This window comes from Symphalangus syndactylus, chromosome 13, assembly GCF_028878055.3.
Source record: "Symphalangus syndactylus isolate Jambi chromosome 13, NHGRI_mSymSyn1-v2.1_pri, whole genome shotgun sequence".
Taxonomy (NCBI): domain Eukaryota; kingdom Metazoa; phylum Chordata; class Mammalia; order Primates; family Hylobatidae; genus Symphalangus; species Symphalangus syndactylus.
This window is the reverse complement of record NC_072435.2, coordinates 104,939,927-104,959,249: the sequence shown is the minus strand read 5'-3', so window position 1 is coordinate 104,959,249 and position 19,323 is coordinate 104,939,927. Positions and strand designations below refer to the sequence as shown.

The following is a 19,323-nucleotide window of genomic DNA, read 5'->3' as shown; positions in this document are numbered from 1 at the left end:
GCCGAGTTACCATATCTAATCTAATAATTCCATTCCTAGGTATATATATAAGAAAAATGAAAACTTATGCCCATACTAAAACTCATACCGGCATATTCATGGTAGCCTTATTTATAATAGTTAGAAGGTATAAACAACCCAAGTGCCTACCATGAGTTATTGATGAATGCATGAACAAAATGTGGCATATCCACATGATGGGATATTATTTGGCAATAAAAAGAAACGAAAGCATGGATGAACCCTGACAAAATTATGTTAAGTGAAAGAAACCAGACACAAAAGGCCACACGCTACATGATTCCAGTTATAAAAAACGTCAAAAAAAACAAACAGTCAAATCTATAGAGAGGGAAGGTAGATCAGCTTGTTGCCTTGAGCTGTAGGGAAGGGGTGGGGTTAGAGGGAAACAGAGAGTGCCTGCTAATGGGTACAGGATTTCTTTTGGGGGTGATAAAATGTTCTAAAATGAATGGTGGTAGCCAGGCACGGTGGCTCACACCTGTAATCCCAGCACTTTGGGAGGCTGAGGTGGGCCTCAGGAGTTCCAGACCAGCCTGGCCAACATGGCAAAAACAAACAAACAAACAAAAAAATTAGCTGGGCATGGTGGTGGGCACCTGTAATCCCAGTTACTTGGGAGGCTGAGGCAGGAGAATGGCTTGAACCTGGGAGGCGGAGGTTGCAGTGAGCTGAGATTGAGCCACTGCACTCCAGCCTGGGCAACAGAGCAAGAAGACTCTCTCTCAAAATAAAAAATAAATAAATAAATAAAATAAAATGAATGGTGGTAATGTTTTCACAACTCTGAATATATTAATACTAAAGCTACTGAATTGTACATTTTAAAATGGGGTAAATGGATGATATGTGAATTGCATCCCAATAAAGTGGTTATTTACAAAAATATTAAATACAATACAATTAGAAAGACTTTTTCAAATGGCTTGAATGCGAGGTTAGGGAACATTGGGGATGGCTGTGCACCATTTCCTCCATGGACTTGGAGCTTATTGTAAGACACCAGGCTGGGCACATACATGGCTGTCACCTGTACCCCACGGCCACTCACCCTTGGTGCAGTATGTGACCTCTCCTGCATAGTGGAGGAGTCGGAACTCCATCCAACCAATCCTCTTTCGGCCCTTTGGACCAGCCAGCTTACGGCTACGAGACAGAAATAGACATGAGTTGAACTTTCTTTTCTTTTATGAGATGGAGTCTTGCTCTGTTGCCCAAGCTGGAGTGCAGTGGCACAGTCTTGGCTCACGGCAACCTCTGCCCCGCTGGATTTAAGCGATTCTCCTGCCTCAGCCTCTGGAGTAGCTGGGATTACAGGCAAGTGCCACCATACCCGGCTAATTTTTGTATTTTTAGTAGAGATGGGGTTTCACCATATTGGTCAGGCTGGTCTTGAACTCCTGACCTCGTGATCTGCCTGCCTCAGCCTACCAAAGTGCTGGGATTACAGGCCTAAGCCACTGCGCCCAGCCCATGAGTTGAACTTTCTACTTCACTGAGACAAAATGGCACCAATAACTGAAGCAAAGAGAGAGAGAGAGAGATGTCTTCAACCAGTTAGGTCCACATTGAAAGCCACCACACAGGGAGGCTCCCAGAAGTTTTGTTACTTATTTTCTGGCCATAGACCAAGATTTCTTTAAAATTAGATCCTTTGGCCAGGCATGGTGGCTCACACCTATAATCCTAGCACTTTGGGAGGCTGAGGCAGGAGGATCGTTTAAGGCCAGGAGTTTGAGATTAGTCTGGGCAACACAGCAAGACCCTGTCTTTAAAAAAAAATACAAAAAATTGGCTGGGAGTGGTAGCATGTGCCTTGTAGTCCCAGCTACTCAGGAGGCTGAGGTGGGAGGATTGCTTGAGCCCAGGAATCTGAGGCTGCAGTGAGCTATAATTATACCACTAGACTCCAGCCTGTGCAACAGAGACCTTGTCTCAAAAAATAAAAAAAAAAATTAGATCCTTTCTTCCCATAAACCTTGAGAAATAAAAGTACAGAACTGAGCCACAGAAACACATGTATTTGCATAATAAACTTCTGTTTTTCTAGGTGATGTAACAAAGAACAATTTTATATTTTACATTTTTATGATGTTGAGAGACTAAAATACTCATAAAACATCAGTTTTCAGTTTCTACAGATTCTTGATTTTTTTTTTTTTTTTTTTTTTTTTTGAGATGGAGTCTTGCTCTGTCTCCCAGGCGGGAGTGCAGTGCTGTGATCTCGGCTCACTGCAACCTCCACCTCCTGAGTTCAAACAATTCTCCTGCCTCAGCCTCCCGAGTAGCTGGGATTACAGGCGTGAGCCACCACGCCTGGCTAATTTTTTTGATTTTTAGTGGAGATGGGGTTTCACCATGTTGGCCAGGCTGGTCTTGAACTCCTGACCTCAGATGATCCACCCGCCTCGGCCTCCCAAAGAGCTGGGATTACAGGTGTGAGCCACTGTGCCTGGCCAGATTCTTGATTTTTTAAAATGACTTTTACTTAAATCTGTCATATATATTGACAGCACACATATATTCTAAGCATACGGCTCAATGAATTTTGGAAAACAATATGCCTGTGTAACCAGCACCCAGATTAAGAAGCAGAGCATTCATTACCAGTCCCCGAGAACCCCCACTTTGAGCCCTTTCCAGTTGCAACCAGACATGTGGCAACATAAGTGAATTTTTACCTAGTTGTATGCATTGCACTGCAATGGAATTATATAGAATGTAGTCTTTTTTTTTTTTTCTTTGAGATGGGGTCTTGCTCTGTTGCTCAGGCTGGAGTGCAGTGGCGCAATCTCGGCTCACTGCAACCTCCATCTCCCAGGTTCAAGCGATTCTCCTGCCTCGGCCTCCCGAGTAGCTGGGACTACAGGCGTGTACCACCATGCCCGGCTAATTTTTGTATTTTTAGTAGAGACAGGGTTTCACCATGTTGGTCAGGCTGGTCCTGAACTCTTGACTTCAGGTGATCCACCCACCTCGGCCTATCAAAGTGCTGGGATTATAGGCATGAACCAGCATGCCCGACCACAGTATATACTCTTTGGTGTCTGACACAGTATGTACTCATTTGTGTAATTTACTTACATCATTGCATGCAGTTATAGATTATTCATTGCACAGTGATATATTATTCCATTTGTGAATGTACCCCAATTTATTTTTCCATTCTTGATTCACTATGCAATTTCATGTACTTATCCTTTGCAATTTCATTTACTTATCCTTTCAGTATTCTACAACAGGTCTGAGAAAGCCACCACCATTTACTAAGTCTTTACCATGGCCAGAAATTGCACTAGGCAATTTATGGCATCATTTACAAAATTGGATGGTAGGTATGTTAATAACCACATCTTGTAGCAGGGGAAACACAAATGCAGGAGCATTCATTTGGTCTTGGGGCCAGGCACGGTGGCTCATTTCTGTAATCCCAGCACTTTGGGAGACTGAGGTGGGCAGATCACTTGAGGTCAGGAATTCGAGACCAGCCTGGCTAACATGGTGAAACCCCATCTCTACTAAAAATACAAAAAAATAGCCAGGCATGATGGCGCATGCCTGTAGTCCTAGCTACTTGTGAGGCTGAAGTAGAATCACTTAAACTTGGGAGGTGGAGGTTGCAGTGAGCCGAGATCGCCCTACTACACTCAGCCTGGGCAACAGAGCAAGACTCTGTCTCAAATAATAATAATAATAACAACAACAACAATAAAAAATTAGCTGGGCGTGGTGGCAAGTGCTTGTAATCCCAGCTACTTGGGAGGCTGAGGCAGGATAATCGTTTGAACCCGGGAGGCGGAGGTTGTAGTGAGCAGAGATTGCACAACTGCACTCTAGCCTGGGCAACAGAGTGAGACTCCATCTCAAACAAAACAAAACAAAACAAAACAAAAAAACAAAAAAGAAACAAGCAAACAAACCAGGTCTTAATGACTCCAGCATATGCTCTTAAATTCTCTCCTCCTTACCTCAAAGACTAAGTTAAATGTCTAGTTGATCTTGTGGGATGTGGTACTCTATATCTGATCCACATGGTGGTTACACAGGCATGTACAAATACAAAAATTTATCAGATTGTACATTTCAGATCTACATATATCGCTGTATTTTATACCTGAATTTTTGAAAAGATTATTTCATGTACATAGACATGTCCAAAATATGATGATCACTGAATAAAGGAAGATACAAAATCTTTTTTAAATATCATACTTGTGTCTGGGCATGATGGCTCACAGCAATAATCCCAGCACTTTGGGAGGCCAAGATGGGTGGATCACTTGAAGCCAGGAGTTCCAGACCAGCCTGGGCAATAGGGTGAAACCCTGTTTCTACAAAAAATATAAAAATTAGCAAGGCATTGTGGTGCATGTTTGTAGTCCTGGCTTCTTGGGAGGCTGAGGTTGGAGGATCACTTGAGCCTGGGAGGTTGAGTCTGCAGTGAGCTGTGATCACACCACTGCACTCCAGCCTAGGTGACAGACTGAGACCATGTCTCAAAAAAAAATTATAATTCATTTAGGTTTAATTTCTACTAACAAAGGTCTGGCACATCTATGGGTGGTATATCATAAAGATATTTTTATGTATGGAGTAGTTGTTCTCTTGAAGAACATTATCCAAATACTAAAGAAAATGGAGACACAATGATCTTCCCCCTTGCGAAATCTGGTCAAATAAAGTATGTACGTTTCGAAGTGTGCATGTTTGCCCACTTTCTCTTCCAATTTCTCCAGGAAACTCAAGTCTGTAGCAGGACCAGGCCGAATGCATTCTTCATCCTTCAAAAGCAAAAGAGAAGCCTCAATCCACAGCACCACACTCCATCAATGCCAAGTTTAAATGCTTTCACCAGCTGGAACAGAAAGTACTGGACTTAAAGACTGTTATTTCATCTAAGTGCAGGTGAACATTCTGGGGGAAGAAAGGGGCTTAATCCATGTATTTGGCTTCTAAGATTTGATAAGGAGACCATGGAACCAGAGGGCCTGAATATCCCATGAAAAGGCAACTCTCCGACCATCTGACTCAAAGTCTTCCCAAGGACACTCCACAGCTACTACGATCAGCTTAATGCCAACCTCATTTTCTCTAAACCAGTCATCACTGACCATGATTACCATGTGTACAGCCTCTTGTTGTAGAAGAAAAGCCCTCATGGGGCCGGGCACGGTGGCTCATGCTTGTAATCCCAGCACTTTGGGAGGCTGAGGCGGGCGGATCACGAGGTCAGGAGATCGAGACCACAGTGAAACCCTGTCTCTACTAAAAATACAAAAAATTAGCCGGGCGTGGTGGCGGGCGCCTGTAGTCCCAGCTACTCGGAGAGGCTGAGGCAGGAGAATGGCGTGAACCTGGGAGGCGGAGCTTGCAGTGAGCCGAGACTGCGCCACTGCACTCCAGCCTGGGCGACAGAGCGAGACTCCGTCTCAAAAAAAAAAAAAAAAAAAAAAAAGCCCTCATGGAAAGAAAGGTATAAAACCAGTCAAGTCGAAGCTTTTATATTTCTTAAGTTCATTTTTCTATTTCCTATTTTTCGCCCTCAAGAATGATACCATTTAGTTGGCGTCTTAAAAATTACAGGTGTGGTTGGGTGAAGTGGTTCACACCTATAATCCTGGCATTTTGGCAGGCAAAGGTCGGAGGATGTCTTGAGCCCAGGAGTTGGAGACCAGCATAGGCACATGGTGAAACACTGTCTCTACAAAAATTTTAAAATTTAGCCAGGTGTGGTGGTATACCTTTGTAGTCCCAGCTACTCAGGAGGCTGATGTGGGAGGATTGCTTGAGCCCAGGAGTTAGAGACCACCCTGGCTCAACCCTTTTTTTATTTTTATTTTTTGAGATGGAGTCTCCCTCTGTCGCCCAGGCTGGAGCGCAGTGGTGTGATCTCGGCTCACTGCAACCTCTGCCTCCGGGGTTCAAGCAATTCTCCTGTTTCAGCCTCCCAAGTAGCTGGGACTACAGGCGCATGCCACCATGCCCGGCTAATTTTTATATTTTTAGTAGAGACAGGGTTACACCATATTGTTCAGGCTGCTAACTCCTGACCTCAGGTGATCCACCCGCCTCGGCCTCCGAAAGTGTTGGGATTACGGGCGTGAGCTACCGCGCCTGGCCTGGCTCAACCCTTTTTAAGCCTGGGAAAAAGTTCTTCCAAGAATTGTAAATGCCAGGTGAATAGCTCTAATGCAACATTAATTTTTCTCACCAGAATGGATATGATTCCTTTATGTCTCTCTTCTACCAAATCACAGATGATCTTGTTGTTGAAATATTTAATTGGCTCCCACTAAAATGACAAAGAGGAATGAATTCTCCAAGAAGTATTTAGATGAGCAATAACAGTTGGTTTTAAATTGGTTTTCTAAAACATCTTTTTTCAAAATCTAGTTTTTATATTCAACCTTAAACAAATTATATTTTCTGAATATCAAAATAATTTCTCAGGAAATAAGCAGAGAAGGCCTAAAAATTAATCCTCAGTACTAATCAGGAAAATCTCCAATGAAATAATACTTCAGTTAAATGTCTACAGTGGTTGGGCACAGTGGCTCACACCTGTAATCCCAGTACTTTGGGAGGTCGAGGCAGGAAGATCACTTGAGTCCAGGAGTTTGAGACCAGCCTGGGCAACATAGACAGACCCTGTCTCTACAAAAAATAAAACAATTAGCCAGGCATGATGGCATGTGTCTGTGGTCCCAGCTACTTAGGAGGCTGAGGCAGGAGGATCACTTGAGCCCAGGAGGTGGAGGTTGCAACCAGCCATGATTGTGCCACTGCACTCCCTTGTCTCAAGAAAAAAATTAATTAAATTAAAAAAATGTCTTTAGCTAGATTAAGAAATCAGATGAGGATAAAACATCAAAATGTTTACCTCTATGCCTTCCATTTCATATTCTGCCTGTTCTGCTTTTAGAGTCCTCTCAATTAACAGTTGCTGGAGTTTCTCATTGCAGTAATTTATACAGAACTGTTCAAAACTAGAGATACAAAAGATTTAAATAACTAAAGTTATATGAAGAGAACAGTTTTTTTAAAAAAATTATATTCTTTTTAGGGATGCTTTTTAATAAAGAAAAAGCAAAGTCCTTATTAATGAAATAATTTACTAAATAGATCATAAGAGTCAAGTGAAAATATATTCGCATTTTTATGGTTAGTCCACATCTAGGATGGTCTGTGAATTAGAAACTATGTACATCTAGAGACTTTCTGGGGACAGGGAAATCAATCTAGCAACATTAGCAAATGATTTAAATCTCCACTGAAACCTTAAAAAAGGGCAAAAGACAGGTAGGTAGGTAATGACAAAACATACCCATTCTTGTCAAAGACTTCAAACCCATAGATGTCCAGTAATCCAATTACAGTTTTCCTGGTGAAATCCTGGTCGAAATAACACATCCCATTCATAGTTAGATCTTTTCCTTTGTGCTACTCAAAACTTTGTTGCTACTCCCCCAAACTGGGACTTGGCACTAAAGCTCATGTCTCCTCTGTCTCCAACAAACAGAAAAACCTTTGGGTGGAAGTAATTTCCCCAGCCTGCTGCTCCTGCCTGCTCAGATCCCATTGCGGCTTCCATAGCCATCACCTGTGTAGTGAGACCTTCCCCTTCTGATTCACTTCTTTGCTTCAGGTGTCCTCAGCCTCCCAAGCCCATGTACAATCAAAAGAAAGAAAAAAAAAAGAAGAAGAAAAAGGAGGAGGAGAAGGAGAAAAGGACCTATAGACAGACAAGAAGATGCCTATCCAAGTAAGAGGACCAAGTACCCTCAGGCCAGGATGGGTATTTAAAGATAATGTATTTATTTCAGGCCGGGTGTGGTGGCTCACGCCTGCAATCCCAGCACTTTGGGAGGCTGAGGCAGGCAGATCACTTGTGGCCAGGAGTTTCAGACCAGCCTGGCCAACATGGCGAAAACCCATCTCTACTAAAAAATTACAAAAATTAGCCAGGCATGGTGGCGTACACCTGTAATCCCACTACTTGGGAGGTTGAGGCACAAGAATTGCTTGAACCCCGGAGGTGGAGGTTGCAGTGAGCCAAGATTGTGCCACTGCACTCCAGCCTGGATGACAAAGTGAGACTCCGTCTCAAAAAAAAAAAAAAAAAAGTATTTATTTAGATTTAAAGGGACACAATTAAATACTCTGTATGAGTGTCCTAAGTCACTGCCTCCAAAATCATCTTTTGTGTCCTACCTCCATGAATTTTGTCACATCCACATATCCCCTCCCCATCCATGTATCATTTCCTTAATTTTTAGCTTGGATTAAATCCCTTTTTTACTTAAATCATTCCACTTGAAAAGGAAACATGACTGAAGTGTGAGTTTGAAGGGCTATATTTTTTTTCTTAAATATGTTAAAATATGCTTCTGTTGAAATTTTAAAAATGTCAGGTGAATATATTACTGTTGAAATGTAAAGATTTGTGGTGGTTCATGCCTGTAATCCCAGCACTTTGGGAGGCAGCAGTGGGAAGATGACTTGGGCCCGGGAGTTCAAGACCAGCCTGGACAACATAGCAAGACCTCCTCTCTACAAAAAATTTTTTAAAAATTAGCCGGGCATGGTGGTATGCAACTGTAGTTCCAGCTATTTGGGAGGCTGAGGTAGGAGGATTGCTTGAGCCCAGGAGCTGGAAGTTGCAAGTTATGATTGCACCACTGCACTCCAGCCTGAGTGACAGAGCAAGATCTTGTCTCTAAAAATAAAATTAAAACATAAAAAGTTTCTGTGTACACTTGAAGCTATCTGGCATACCACAGGCGCTATGCATAGCAAGCTTTGGGACACACCGTATAAGCCATTCGGCATGCATTCATACTGTATGCTAGACACGGGCAATGTGAATAGGGAAAGACACCATCTCTACCCATGAGGCACCCACAGTTCATTCTCCCTTCCAAATTCTTTAAAGAAACGATGATGATTATAAAACATCACCACGTTAGCGAGAGCAAGGTATCCAAAATCCGTTGACCAACCTTGTTAACTAAGGAGGAATTGATTTTGTTGACCAGCCAAGTAAACGTTCGTCCATAAACAGCCTTCGCCATTGCATCTCTAGCATAGACGGAGAGTTCTAGTGTCAGTGGGCAGATCACCTGAAAAGAATAGCAAGGTGCATCACTATAGGTGGAAAAAAGAAGCCCCCAGAGTGTTCAAAGAAGTCTTTTTTCTTAAAAAAAAAAAAAAATTGAGACAGGGTCTTGCTCTGCTGCCCAGCCTGGAATGCAGTAGCTGGGACTACAGGTGCCCACCACCATGCCCCACTTTTTTAAAAAAAAATTTTTTGTAGAAATGTGGTCTAGCCATGTTGCCCAGGCTGGTCTTGAACTCCTGGACTCAAGCAATCCTCCCACTGCAGCCTCCTAAAGTGATTACAGGTATAAGCCATCACACACAGTCTTGAACTAGTGTTTAATAATGACTGGCAACGGATACATGCTGGGAAGATGCTACTCTTGCCTTTGGTTCATATGATGGCTCTTTCTTGAGTGCCCATGTGTGCCAGGCACTGTGCTGGGCTGCCGAGATACAGCTGTAACCCAGACACACAGTCCTGACCTTCATGGGCTCACAGTTCATTTGGAGGTAGGGAGGGATGGAGAAACATTCAAAGAATCACACAGTCATGTTGAAAGGGCTACAAGGAGATACACATGGTGCTTTGAGGTAGAGGTAGGAGGATCAGAGAAGGCTCCTTTGAGGAAGTGACCCCCAGGAAATGAAGGATGAAGAGGAGTTACCTAGATAAAGCATTGGGAACAGTGTTCCAGCAGAAGGAACAGCATGTGCAAAGACTCCTGTGGAGGGAGGACATAGACAGTATGAGGCGTGGATTGCTAGCATTAGTGTGGTGGTGGTGGTGGTGACTGGGGAGGATGAGGCAGGAGACCCTGCAGGAGCTGGACCACACAGGGCCTGGTGAGCTAGGATCAAAGGTTTGGCCTCCCCTGAGGCCACCACCCTGCTGTTATCAGAGGGAGACAGCAGCAGCAGCACGGAGGGCTGGCACATTTCCACCTAGAGCCATTTTTACCTCCTCAGTTTTGGCTTCAATTTTTCTGTGGGTGAGAGCTTCCAGAAGGACTGATGGGTGGACCCCCAGGAGCTGCATATAAAAGAAAAAAGTGCTATTCAGCGACACAGTTTTACTTGCTTTTTATTATTTTTTAAGAGACAACGTATGGCTCTGTTGCCCAGGTGGGAATGTTTTGGCACAATCATAGCTCATTGTAACTTTTTGAGACAGGGTCTCACTGTTGCCCAGGCTGGAGTGCAGTGGCAGAATCTCAGCTCACTGCAACCTCTGCCTCCCAGGCTGAAGTGATCCTCCCACCTTAGCCTCCTGAGTAGCTAGGACTACAGGTGTGTGCCACCATTCATAGCTATTTTTTTTTTAGAGATGGGGTCTCACTACATTGCCCAGGCTGGAGTGCAGTGGCATGATCATGGCTCACTGCAGCCTTGAATTTCTGGCCTCAAGCGATCCTCCTGCCTTGGTCTCCCAAAGCACTGGGATCACAGGCATGAGCCATTGCGCCCAGCCTACTCACTAACTTATAAAGAGTTCATGGAGTATCCAGGCCCAAGGTTATCTGCCCAGTCTGATCATTGTGCTTTAGTACAAAACAGACCGCAATAGCTCCCTCAACCAACTGGCTTTTACTCCCACCCTCTCCTTCAAACCCCCACTCTTAAAACCTCCTAACCAATATCAGCCAAAAGAGCATGGCACCAGACATCTGGCCTAACTGTGGGCACCCAGCTGCCTTGCTCTTCTTTCCCACCCCTCCCCCTCCTTCTGTCATCTCCAAAAGAGGAACATCACCTTGGCTATCCACTTGATCTCGTGGGTGTCTGGGATAGTGGCACAGCCTTGGTCATCTTCTTCAAAACCAACGTTCCCCAGGTGTAAGACGCTGGCAATAATTCCAAAGAGATTCTGGGAACATGGGAAGTGTTCAGAGACAGGAGATCAGGACAGGGAATGACAATGGTGGCCACCTAATTGATACGTGTCATTAGTGGAGACACCTGAAGGAAAAACACCCCCACCCCAATTCCACACCTGAGCTCACAGAACCAAGCCCTCCTCCTTCCCCAGAAATCGGCCCTGTTATTCACTTCAGGTGCTAAGGGAAGAGGGAAACAGCCTCACTCAGTGTCCAGCACGAAACACTTTATTTTCATATAACAACAACAAATACATACATGGAATTTTCATAAAATAAAATAAACCACTTTTATAAAATATTTTATGGCCGGGCGCGGTGGCTCATGCCTGTAATCCCAGCACTTTGGGAGGCCGAGGCGGGTGAATCACTTGAGGTCAAGAGATCGAGACCATCTGGCCAACATGGTGAAACCCCATCTCTACTAAAAACACAAAAAATTAGCTGGGCATGGTGGCATGTGCCTGTAGTCTCAGCTACTTGGGAGGCTGAGGCAGGAGAATTGCTTGAACCCGGGAGGCGGAGGTTGCAGTGAGCCGAGATAGCACCATTGCACTCCTGCCTGGTGACAGAGCAAGACTGTCTCAAAAGAAGAAAAAAAAATTTATAAAATACTTTCTAAAGTAAACCTCACTAATGAACCCATTGAATTTTCAAATAACATTATCTATCTATCCATCCATCTATCCTTTTTTTAAGAGACAGGGTCTTGCTCTGTCACTCAGGCTAGAATGCTATAGTGCCATCATAGCTCACTACAGCCTCAACCTCCTGGGCTCAAGCAATCCTCCCACCTCAGCCTCCTGAGTGGCTGGGACTACAGGCATGCACCACCATGCCTGGCTAATTTTTAAAAGTTTTTTGTAGAGGCAGGGTCTCACTATGTCCCCCAGGCTAGTCTCAAACTCCTAGCCTCAAGTGATTTCTCCACCTCAGCCTCCCAAAGCATCAGGATTTACAGGTGTGAGCCACTGCACCTGGCCTCAAATATAGATGTTTTTAAATTACATTCTGGGCCTTGAAAGACTGATAGTTTAACAATCAAAACAAAACAAAAAAAGACTAAAAGTTGTAAAAACAAAGTGTTTATAAATTCTACAATTTGTTCCAGTTCGTGCCAAAACAGAAGCCTCAATAAATGAGAATCTTGTAATTCTATGGCATCTAAATTGTTGAGACTGGACTTACTTAACAGGAGAAAAAAACCCGATTCCTCCTCCTTGCACACAATATTAGGAAAACTTAGGGTTGCCAGATAAAGGAACCCACAGTTAATATTTGAATTTCAAACTTACATTAATTTTTTAGTATAAGTTTGCCCACATGCAATAACTGGAACATGATTATACTAAAAAATTCTTCACTGTTTATCTGAAATTCATATGTAACTGGGCATCCTGTATTTTTACTTTTGTTTTTGTTTTTTTTGAGATGCAGTCTCGCTCTGTCACCCAGGCTGGAGTGCAGTGGCACAATCTCGGCTCACTGCAACCTCTGCCTCCCGGATTCAAGCGATTCTCCTGCCTCAGTCTCCGGAGTAGCTGGGATTACAGGTGCCTACCACCACGCCTGGTTAATTTTTGTACTTTTTTAGTAGAGACAGGGTTTCACCATGTTGACCAGGCTGGTCTCAAACTCCTGACCTCACGTGATCCGCCCGCCTTCACCTCTCAAAATGCTGGAATTACAGGTGTGAGCCACTGCACCTGGCTGCATCCTGTATTTTTATTTGTTGAATCTGGCCACTGTATTCTGCAAACACCAAGAAATCAGGAATGTTTCCTCAGTCCCCGGGGGAACTATCAGTTCTGCTGCAAAAGCACATACCTCGAGGTCAGCTTCAGTAAAATCAATGACAGAAAAGGCATTGGAAACAGTTGTCCAGTCATTCTTGTCATTAATGGATGACTCTTTGGCACAATGACCCTGTGGATAAAAAGTTTGAGTCACTTAATGTCATTTTTATAGGGGCAATTAAGTATGTCTATTCCTCTCTGAAGATGCAAAAGCTAGTCCTATAATGTACTGAATTGCAAATAAAAAATAGGTTTTACTCTAATTGTCTAGCATGTAATGATTTGACAACTGTTGCTTTTTTTCAAATTTATTTGGAATTTTGTTTAAAAATCTCTGTTCTGGGAAAACATTCCAAGTTACATGTAAGTGGTATATCTTTTTGTACGTGTTTTTAAACACAGTTTTCTTATCATTTTTGCTAAATAAATTGAAGGTGTTTGTCTCCAGAAATATCTGCTGAAATATGCAGGGATATTAAAGTGCTTAAAATCAGAAACTCCTGACTCACTTAGAGATTGCCAACAAAAATTTCACTGCAGGACTAGATGAAAGAAGCCTTTCCCGCAAGGAAATCAAAGGCTAGCATTTAGAGAAACAGAGGTTTTGTGAAAATGATCACAAGCAGAGATGTTCCCCATGAACTCCAGAGGTTGCCTTTTAAATAACAGACTGATTTAAAGAGAAAACGTTCTAGACAAATGTTTTTTATTATTTTGCTTTTGTGGTACAGGGTGTTCCTAGTTTCCTAATTATCTGGAGATCTGTTTTCTTAAAAGATTTCTTCATTGCATGGGGGAGATCAGATGTGTCATACTATGAAAATATTTCCTAGTGAAGTGGCCGATATAAAACTTGCAACCTCACAAACCTTCCCGCACAACCAGCAACATCTGCTCCTGCCCCCGAAGGGATGGGTCTGTGCAAATCAGTCCCTCTCCAAAACCTGTTGGTTTGAAAGCAGCGCAAATATACTGCAAAGTGAAGCCATGAAGTTTACCAAAGTTATGAGAGATCATGAAATTGGTTTTAAAATAATAGTGGCAAATTGCTAGACCCATTTCCAAAGCCCCCGATGTATAAAGATCTAGTTGAATTAATGTGGCCAGAAAAAAATCTACAGGAATAAAGACATGATATATTCTAAGAGAGAATGATTTATCAAAGGGTTAGAGAAGCCCTTGGGAAAATGGATTAAGCCCTCAAATATTTTTACAAATTGACCCTTTCTGATCATGCTATGGGAATACAAACATGACGTGACCATACAGCTTTGTTGGGAAAATTAAGCCCTCCAAAAAGAAAAGAACATCACATTTGATTTATTCTTTGTTCTAGTAATTAGTTGAGTTTGCTTAGTATAAAATTAGATTATGAGATTCTTTCTTTTCATTATTTACCTTCATTTTTCTTTTTTATTTCTATTTTTAAAATACATTTAGAGATGGGGTCTTGCTATATTGCCCAGGCCGGTCTTAAACTCCTGGACTCAAGTGATCCCCCTGCCTTGGCCTCCCAAAGTGCTGGGATTACAGGCGTGAGCCACCATGCCCCAGCCTGCCTTCATTTTTCAAGGTGAAATTTTGTCAAGGCTTCTTTTCTTCCACGATTTCTAGAAAGTGTTGATCGTCATTTTATGAGATTCATTTTATGAGATTCATTTTATAAGACCTCGTTTTCTCTCTTAAATGATGCCTTCATCTCCATTCTACAAGGTGGCCTCCATTCAAAGCCAGGCCAAGTGAGAAGAGAAAAATAAAAAAATGTTGGGACTAAAAAGGTATTAATGACATCAAATACTGAGAAGTGCCTTACAATCTGGGCATTGTAGAACGCTAGGGCAGGCTGCAGAAAAACAAATATTGCAAGGTTATATTCTGATAGTCAATTTTATAACACTAGACCCTAGGCTTGCTTATAGGAATAGCTTGAACTATTTCTGTAAGGTGGCGTGTTCATTTGGCAGCAAACATTTGTCAAGGTGGAAGGCAGGAATGCGGGAAAAGATCTTTTCAAAAGTAGTTCACAGTGGCTCACGCCTGTAAACTCAGCACTTTGGGAGGCCGAGGCAGGCAGATCTCTCGAGCTCAGGAGTTTGAGACCAGCCTGGACAACATGGAGAAACCCTGTCTCTACAAAAACTACAAAAATTAGCGAGGCATGGTACCTCGTGCCTGTAGTCCTAGCTACTTGGGAGGCTGAGATGGGAGGATTGCTTGAGCCCAAGAGGTCAAGGCTGCGATGAGCCATTATTATGCTACTGCACTCCAGCCTGGAGGACAGAGAACCTGTCCCAAAAAAAGAAAAAAAAAGTAGTTTGAAAGCAGAATGAGATAGCATAGGTTTGAGACATAGTTGGACAGTGAGTTTCTATCACATCCAGATCAGCGCTGCTCACTTTGGCTGTACACTAAATCACCAGAAGGACATTTAAAATGATTCTGATGCACAGGTCCTACCCCAGACCAATGAAATCTGAATCTCTGGAGGGTATGGCCCAGGCATTTGTGTTTTTAAAGGGCTCTTCAGGTGATTCTAGTTTCAGCCAGGGATGAGAACCACTTGCCTAGACATTGGTTACTTTACCAAGGTGACACAGCTGCCAGGTGTAAGAGGAGATGGATTGCTTGTGATACAAATATCGAGAAATCAGCCAATAGGACACACAGCAGGATAGTAATAGAATGTCTCAAACATCCTACAGCAGCCCGTATAAACACCTCTGATCCCCTGCTCCAAAGAGTCACCAAAGCCAGGTGCTGGTCCGTCCCACCTGTGAGAGGTATTTATACAGCTGGGGGTCTCGCTCGAGTCCCAGGTAAGCCAGGCGCTCCTCTTCGCCACCTGCCAGCAGCTGGTAGAAGATGTGGAAATTCCGCTCGCCTTCGTTTTGATACACAACTCGGGACTTCTCTATCAAGTAACTGATGATATGCCCACCTACGGGGATGCCCTTCAGAACAACAAAAATTGCAGCACTGACAACAACAATCAAACCACTCTCTTCCTGACATCTCCTGATGGCCCGAAGTTCTAAGTTTGAATGAAGTCTGATCTATCAATCTTCTTTCTTTTTTTTTGGACCTATCAGTCTTCTATCATTAGTATTTCCTGGGTTCTATTTACAAAAATTTTTGCTTACCCCAAGAAACTATCACGAAGATAGTTTCTATGTCTTTTTCTAGAAGCATGATTGTTTAGGATAATGATCCCTCACTATTTAATTTTTGTATATGGAGAGGGGTAGTGGTCAAAGGTCTTTTTATTCATGTTGATATCCAGTTGATCTGTGCCATTTACTGGAAAGATGATCTTTTCTCTACTGAATCATAGTGATGGCTTCGTTGTAAGTCAGCTGACTGTACGTGTGAACTCTATCCTTTCTGGACTTTATTCTGATCCCTTGTCTTCTTTATCCTTGTGTCAATATCACACCGTCTTAATTCATATTTTCAATAATAAATCCAATAAAGGATTTTTATTCCAGAATATATAAAGATTCTTGCAAATCAATAGGAAAGAATTGACAACCCAATTAAAAATGGGCAAAAGACTTGAATGAAAAAGAAAGCCTTTAAGTGGCCAAGAAGCAAAATGTCATTAATCACCAGGGAGATACAAACTTAAATCACAGTGAAAAACCACTATATCCCACCAGAATTTCTCAAAAGGATGAAAAATATAAATGCTGGCAAGGGTATGGAGCAACCAGAACCATCATTAATTATCCTAACACTGCTTTGCTGGTAAGAACCCCACAATTCCACTTCTTTAATCCAATATAAATCTACTAAAGGGCACGTGCAAGGATGTTCAAAGCGCTATATGTCACGGTCCCAAATTGCAAACAGCCCAAATGTCCATCAAAAGTAGAACGGATAAGTTGTGACATAGTCATATAATCAAAAAGTGAACAACTGCTACATGCAAGGACATGGATGAATCTGACAGATACGTTGATTGAAGGAAGCCAGGCACAAAATAGAACATACTGTGTAATTTCATTCATATGCACTCCAATGACCAGTGAAATGAACCTGTGATCATAGAGGTCAGAACAGTGGGCAGTGGGAACGGGGAGTGTGTTGGGGAAGGGCAGGAAAAGCTTTTGGATATTAGAATTTTTTTTTAAGAGATAGGGTCTTGCTCTGTTGCCCAGGCTGGAGTGCTGTGGCCTGATCATGGCTCATTATAACCTCAAATGCCTGGGCTCAAGCAATTCTCCCACCTCAGCCTCCCAAGTAACTGGGATTATAGGTGTGCGCCACTGTGCCTTGCTATTTTGTTTTTGTTTTTTGTAAAGATGAGGGATCACTATGTTGCCCAGGCTGGTCTTGAACTCCTGGACTCAAGCATCCTCCCACCTCGACCTCCCAAAGTGCTGGGATTACAGGTGTGAGTCACCATGCCTGGCCTTCAGATGTAGCATTTTTTTTTTTTTTTTTTGAGACAGAGTCTCACTCTCTTGCTCAGGCTGGAGTGCAGTGGTGCAATCTGGGCTCACTGCAACCCCTGCCTCCCAAGTTCAAGTGATTCTCATGCCTCAGCCTCCTGAGTAGCTGGGACTACAGGTGTGCGCCACCACACTCGGCTGATTTTTGTATTTTTATTAGAGACAGGGTTTCACCATGTTGGCCAGGCTGGTCTCGAACTCCTGACCTCGGGTGATCCGCCCACCTCGGCCTCCCAAAGTGCTAGGATTACAGGTGTGAGCCACCAGGCCTGGCCTGGATGCTAGAAATTTTTATGTCTTGATCTGGGTGGTGGTTACAGAGGTGGACACATAGGTAAAAATTCACTGGGCTATCCTCATGTTTTACGGCCTTTTCAGTATATGTGTTGAAGTTCCAAAAAAATTTTTCAAATACGCATAGCTATTAAATTTCTTTCCAAATCCACTCCACCAGAGGCTTACATCCCAGCCCCTGGGAAATCCTTGAGCCAGTTTGTCCTCATCACTGAGCTCCATGCTCATACAGCTGCTGCTCCCCTCTGTGTCATTTTACCACTTGGAATTATGAGCCCTTGAGAATTCTGCCTTCCTTTCCTGCTTGTCTTAGCCCCACTTCTGTGTCTAACACAGCCACGCTCATTCACTTACGCATTGTCCATGGCTGCTTTCATGCTACAAGAGTGGACTTGGGTCATTGCAACTGTGTGGCTGAATGACTCGCAAAGCCTAAAATATTTACTATCTGGCTGTATCCGAAAAAGAGTGCTGGCCCCTGCCAGGTAAGCAGGCATGCCTAAACAATATATCATTTACTTGTGTCTTTTTTTTGAGACGAAGTTTTGCTCTTGTTGCCCAGGCTGGAGTGCAGTGGTGCCAACTGCAACCTCTACCTTCCAGGTTCAAGCAATTCTCCTGCCTCAGCCTTCTGAGTAGCTGGGATTACAGGCGCACACCACCATGCATGGCTAATTTTTTGCATTTTTTTTTTTTTTTTTTTAGAGATGGGGTTTCACAATGTTGGCCAGGCTGGTCTTGAACTCCTGACCTCAGGTAATCCACCCACCTTGGCCTCCCAAATTGCTGGGATTACAGGCATGAGCCACTGTGTCTGGCCCTTGTGATTTTTTTTAAGCTTAATGGGAAAAATGATATCATGCTGGCATACAGTATGTTCCCAAGACCCATCCACATGAGGTGTAGCTGTGGTTCATTTGCTCTCTGTAGTGTAATGCCTGATGATGTGAACACACCACGATGTAGTCATTCTCCTGTTGATGGACATTTCAGTTGTCTCCAGATGTGTTGGTGCTGTTCAGTCCATTTACTTGCTCATGATGATGAGCAGTTCTCTTATGGACATGCTTAAGCATCTGTAGAGATATCCCTGGGAGCGGGATGGTTGCACCTTAGATTATGTTTTTTCAGCTTCCTAAGATAGCATCATATCTCTGGTACAACCCGTTATTTTCCAATAATTTTCCAGTATTTTACACCCCACCAGCAATGTGTAAGAATTCCTTATGATCCATATCTTCATCAACACCTGGTATAGATCAGACTTTTTAGTTTTTGCCCATCCAGATGGTATAAAATGTTATCTCATTGTGGTCTTTATTTGCATTTCCTAAAACTAGCACTAAACCTGGATATTTTTTTAAATGGCTTGAGCCAAAAAATGCCATTCTCCCCTTATGGGGCCTTGTCTTGGGTTCCATCACTGGCAAAATAAGGGGTCCCCATGAACCAGTAATAGGAGCTTCAGTGTACCTGAAAATCAAATTGTATATCCATGTATTTCCCAAATCTGCTGGAGTTGTCATTCCGGAGCGTTCTGGCATTTCCAAAAGCCTTGGAATACAAAGTGTCATTCACTGTCATTTAAGCTCACCATGCGTGTCAAATTCCTGATCCCAAATAATACGCTTATTACGAAAATGGAGGAGAGAGAGCGGAAGGAGCCAGGGAGGAAAGGCATGCTTTATCTTCTAAGAAGGAATCACTAACTATAGAGAATTTAATGCCAAATACTAGATCTGGACCCAGGGAGAAAAGGGGAACAATATCTTCTTCCTAGAATCCAAT

The 19,323-nt window shown here is 43.0% G+C and overlaps 2 protein-coding genes across 4 annotated transcripts in view; one reads left to right on the top strand and one right to left on the bottom strand.

Moving 5' to 3' along the window:
* Positions 1 to 8,907, top strand: part of KCTD10 (potassium channel tetramerization domain containing 10) — a 69,144-nt gene extending 60,237 nt beyond the window's left edge. The window contains exons 7-8 of one of the 2 annotated variants that reach the window (XM_063614519.1): positions 4,758 to 4,926; positions 7,667 to 8,907. In XM_063614519.1, coding sequence (XP_063470589.1) covers positions 4,758 to 4,901 — 144 coding nt within the window. In that variant the 3' untranslated portion in view covers positions 4,902 to 4,926; positions 7,667 to 8,907. Of the gene's footprint in view, positions 1 to 4,757; positions 5,183 to 7,666 lie in introns of those variants that run through there. The other variant, XM_055236628.2, reaches the window with a different exon arrangement.
* The window catches only part of MYO1H (myosin IH), a 58,754-nt gene that overhangs the window by 30,686 nt on the left and 8,745 nt on the right, over positions 1 to 19,323 (bottom strand). Inside the window, exons 4-14 of one of the 2 annotated variants that reach the window (XM_055236620.2) lie at positions 19,009 to 19,089; positions 15,562 to 15,741; positions 12,822 to 12,920; positions 10,871 to 10,984; positions 10,079 to 10,150; positions 9,021 to 9,140; positions 7,346 to 7,413; positions 6,902 to 7,007; positions 6,233 to 6,313; positions 4,711 to 4,802; positions 1,073 to 1,167 (exon numbers count right to left, since the gene is read on the bottom strand). In XM_055236620.2, the coding sequence (XP_055092595.1) occupies positions 1,073 to 1,167; positions 4,711 to 4,802; positions 6,233 to 6,313; positions 6,902 to 7,007; positions 7,346 to 7,413; positions 9,021 to 9,140; positions 10,079 to 10,150; positions 10,871 to 10,984; positions 12,822 to 12,920; positions 15,562 to 15,741; positions 19,009 to 19,089 (1,108 nt within the window). The remainder of the gene's footprint in view (positions 1 to 1,072; positions 1,168 to 4,710; positions 4,803 to 6,232; positions 6,314 to 6,901; positions 7,008 to 7,345; positions 7,414 to 9,020; positions 9,141 to 10,078; positions 10,151 to 10,870; positions 10,985 to 12,821; positions 12,921 to 15,561; positions 15,742 to 19,008; positions 19,090 to 19,323) is intronic. The other variant, XM_063614435.1, reaches the window with a different exon arrangement.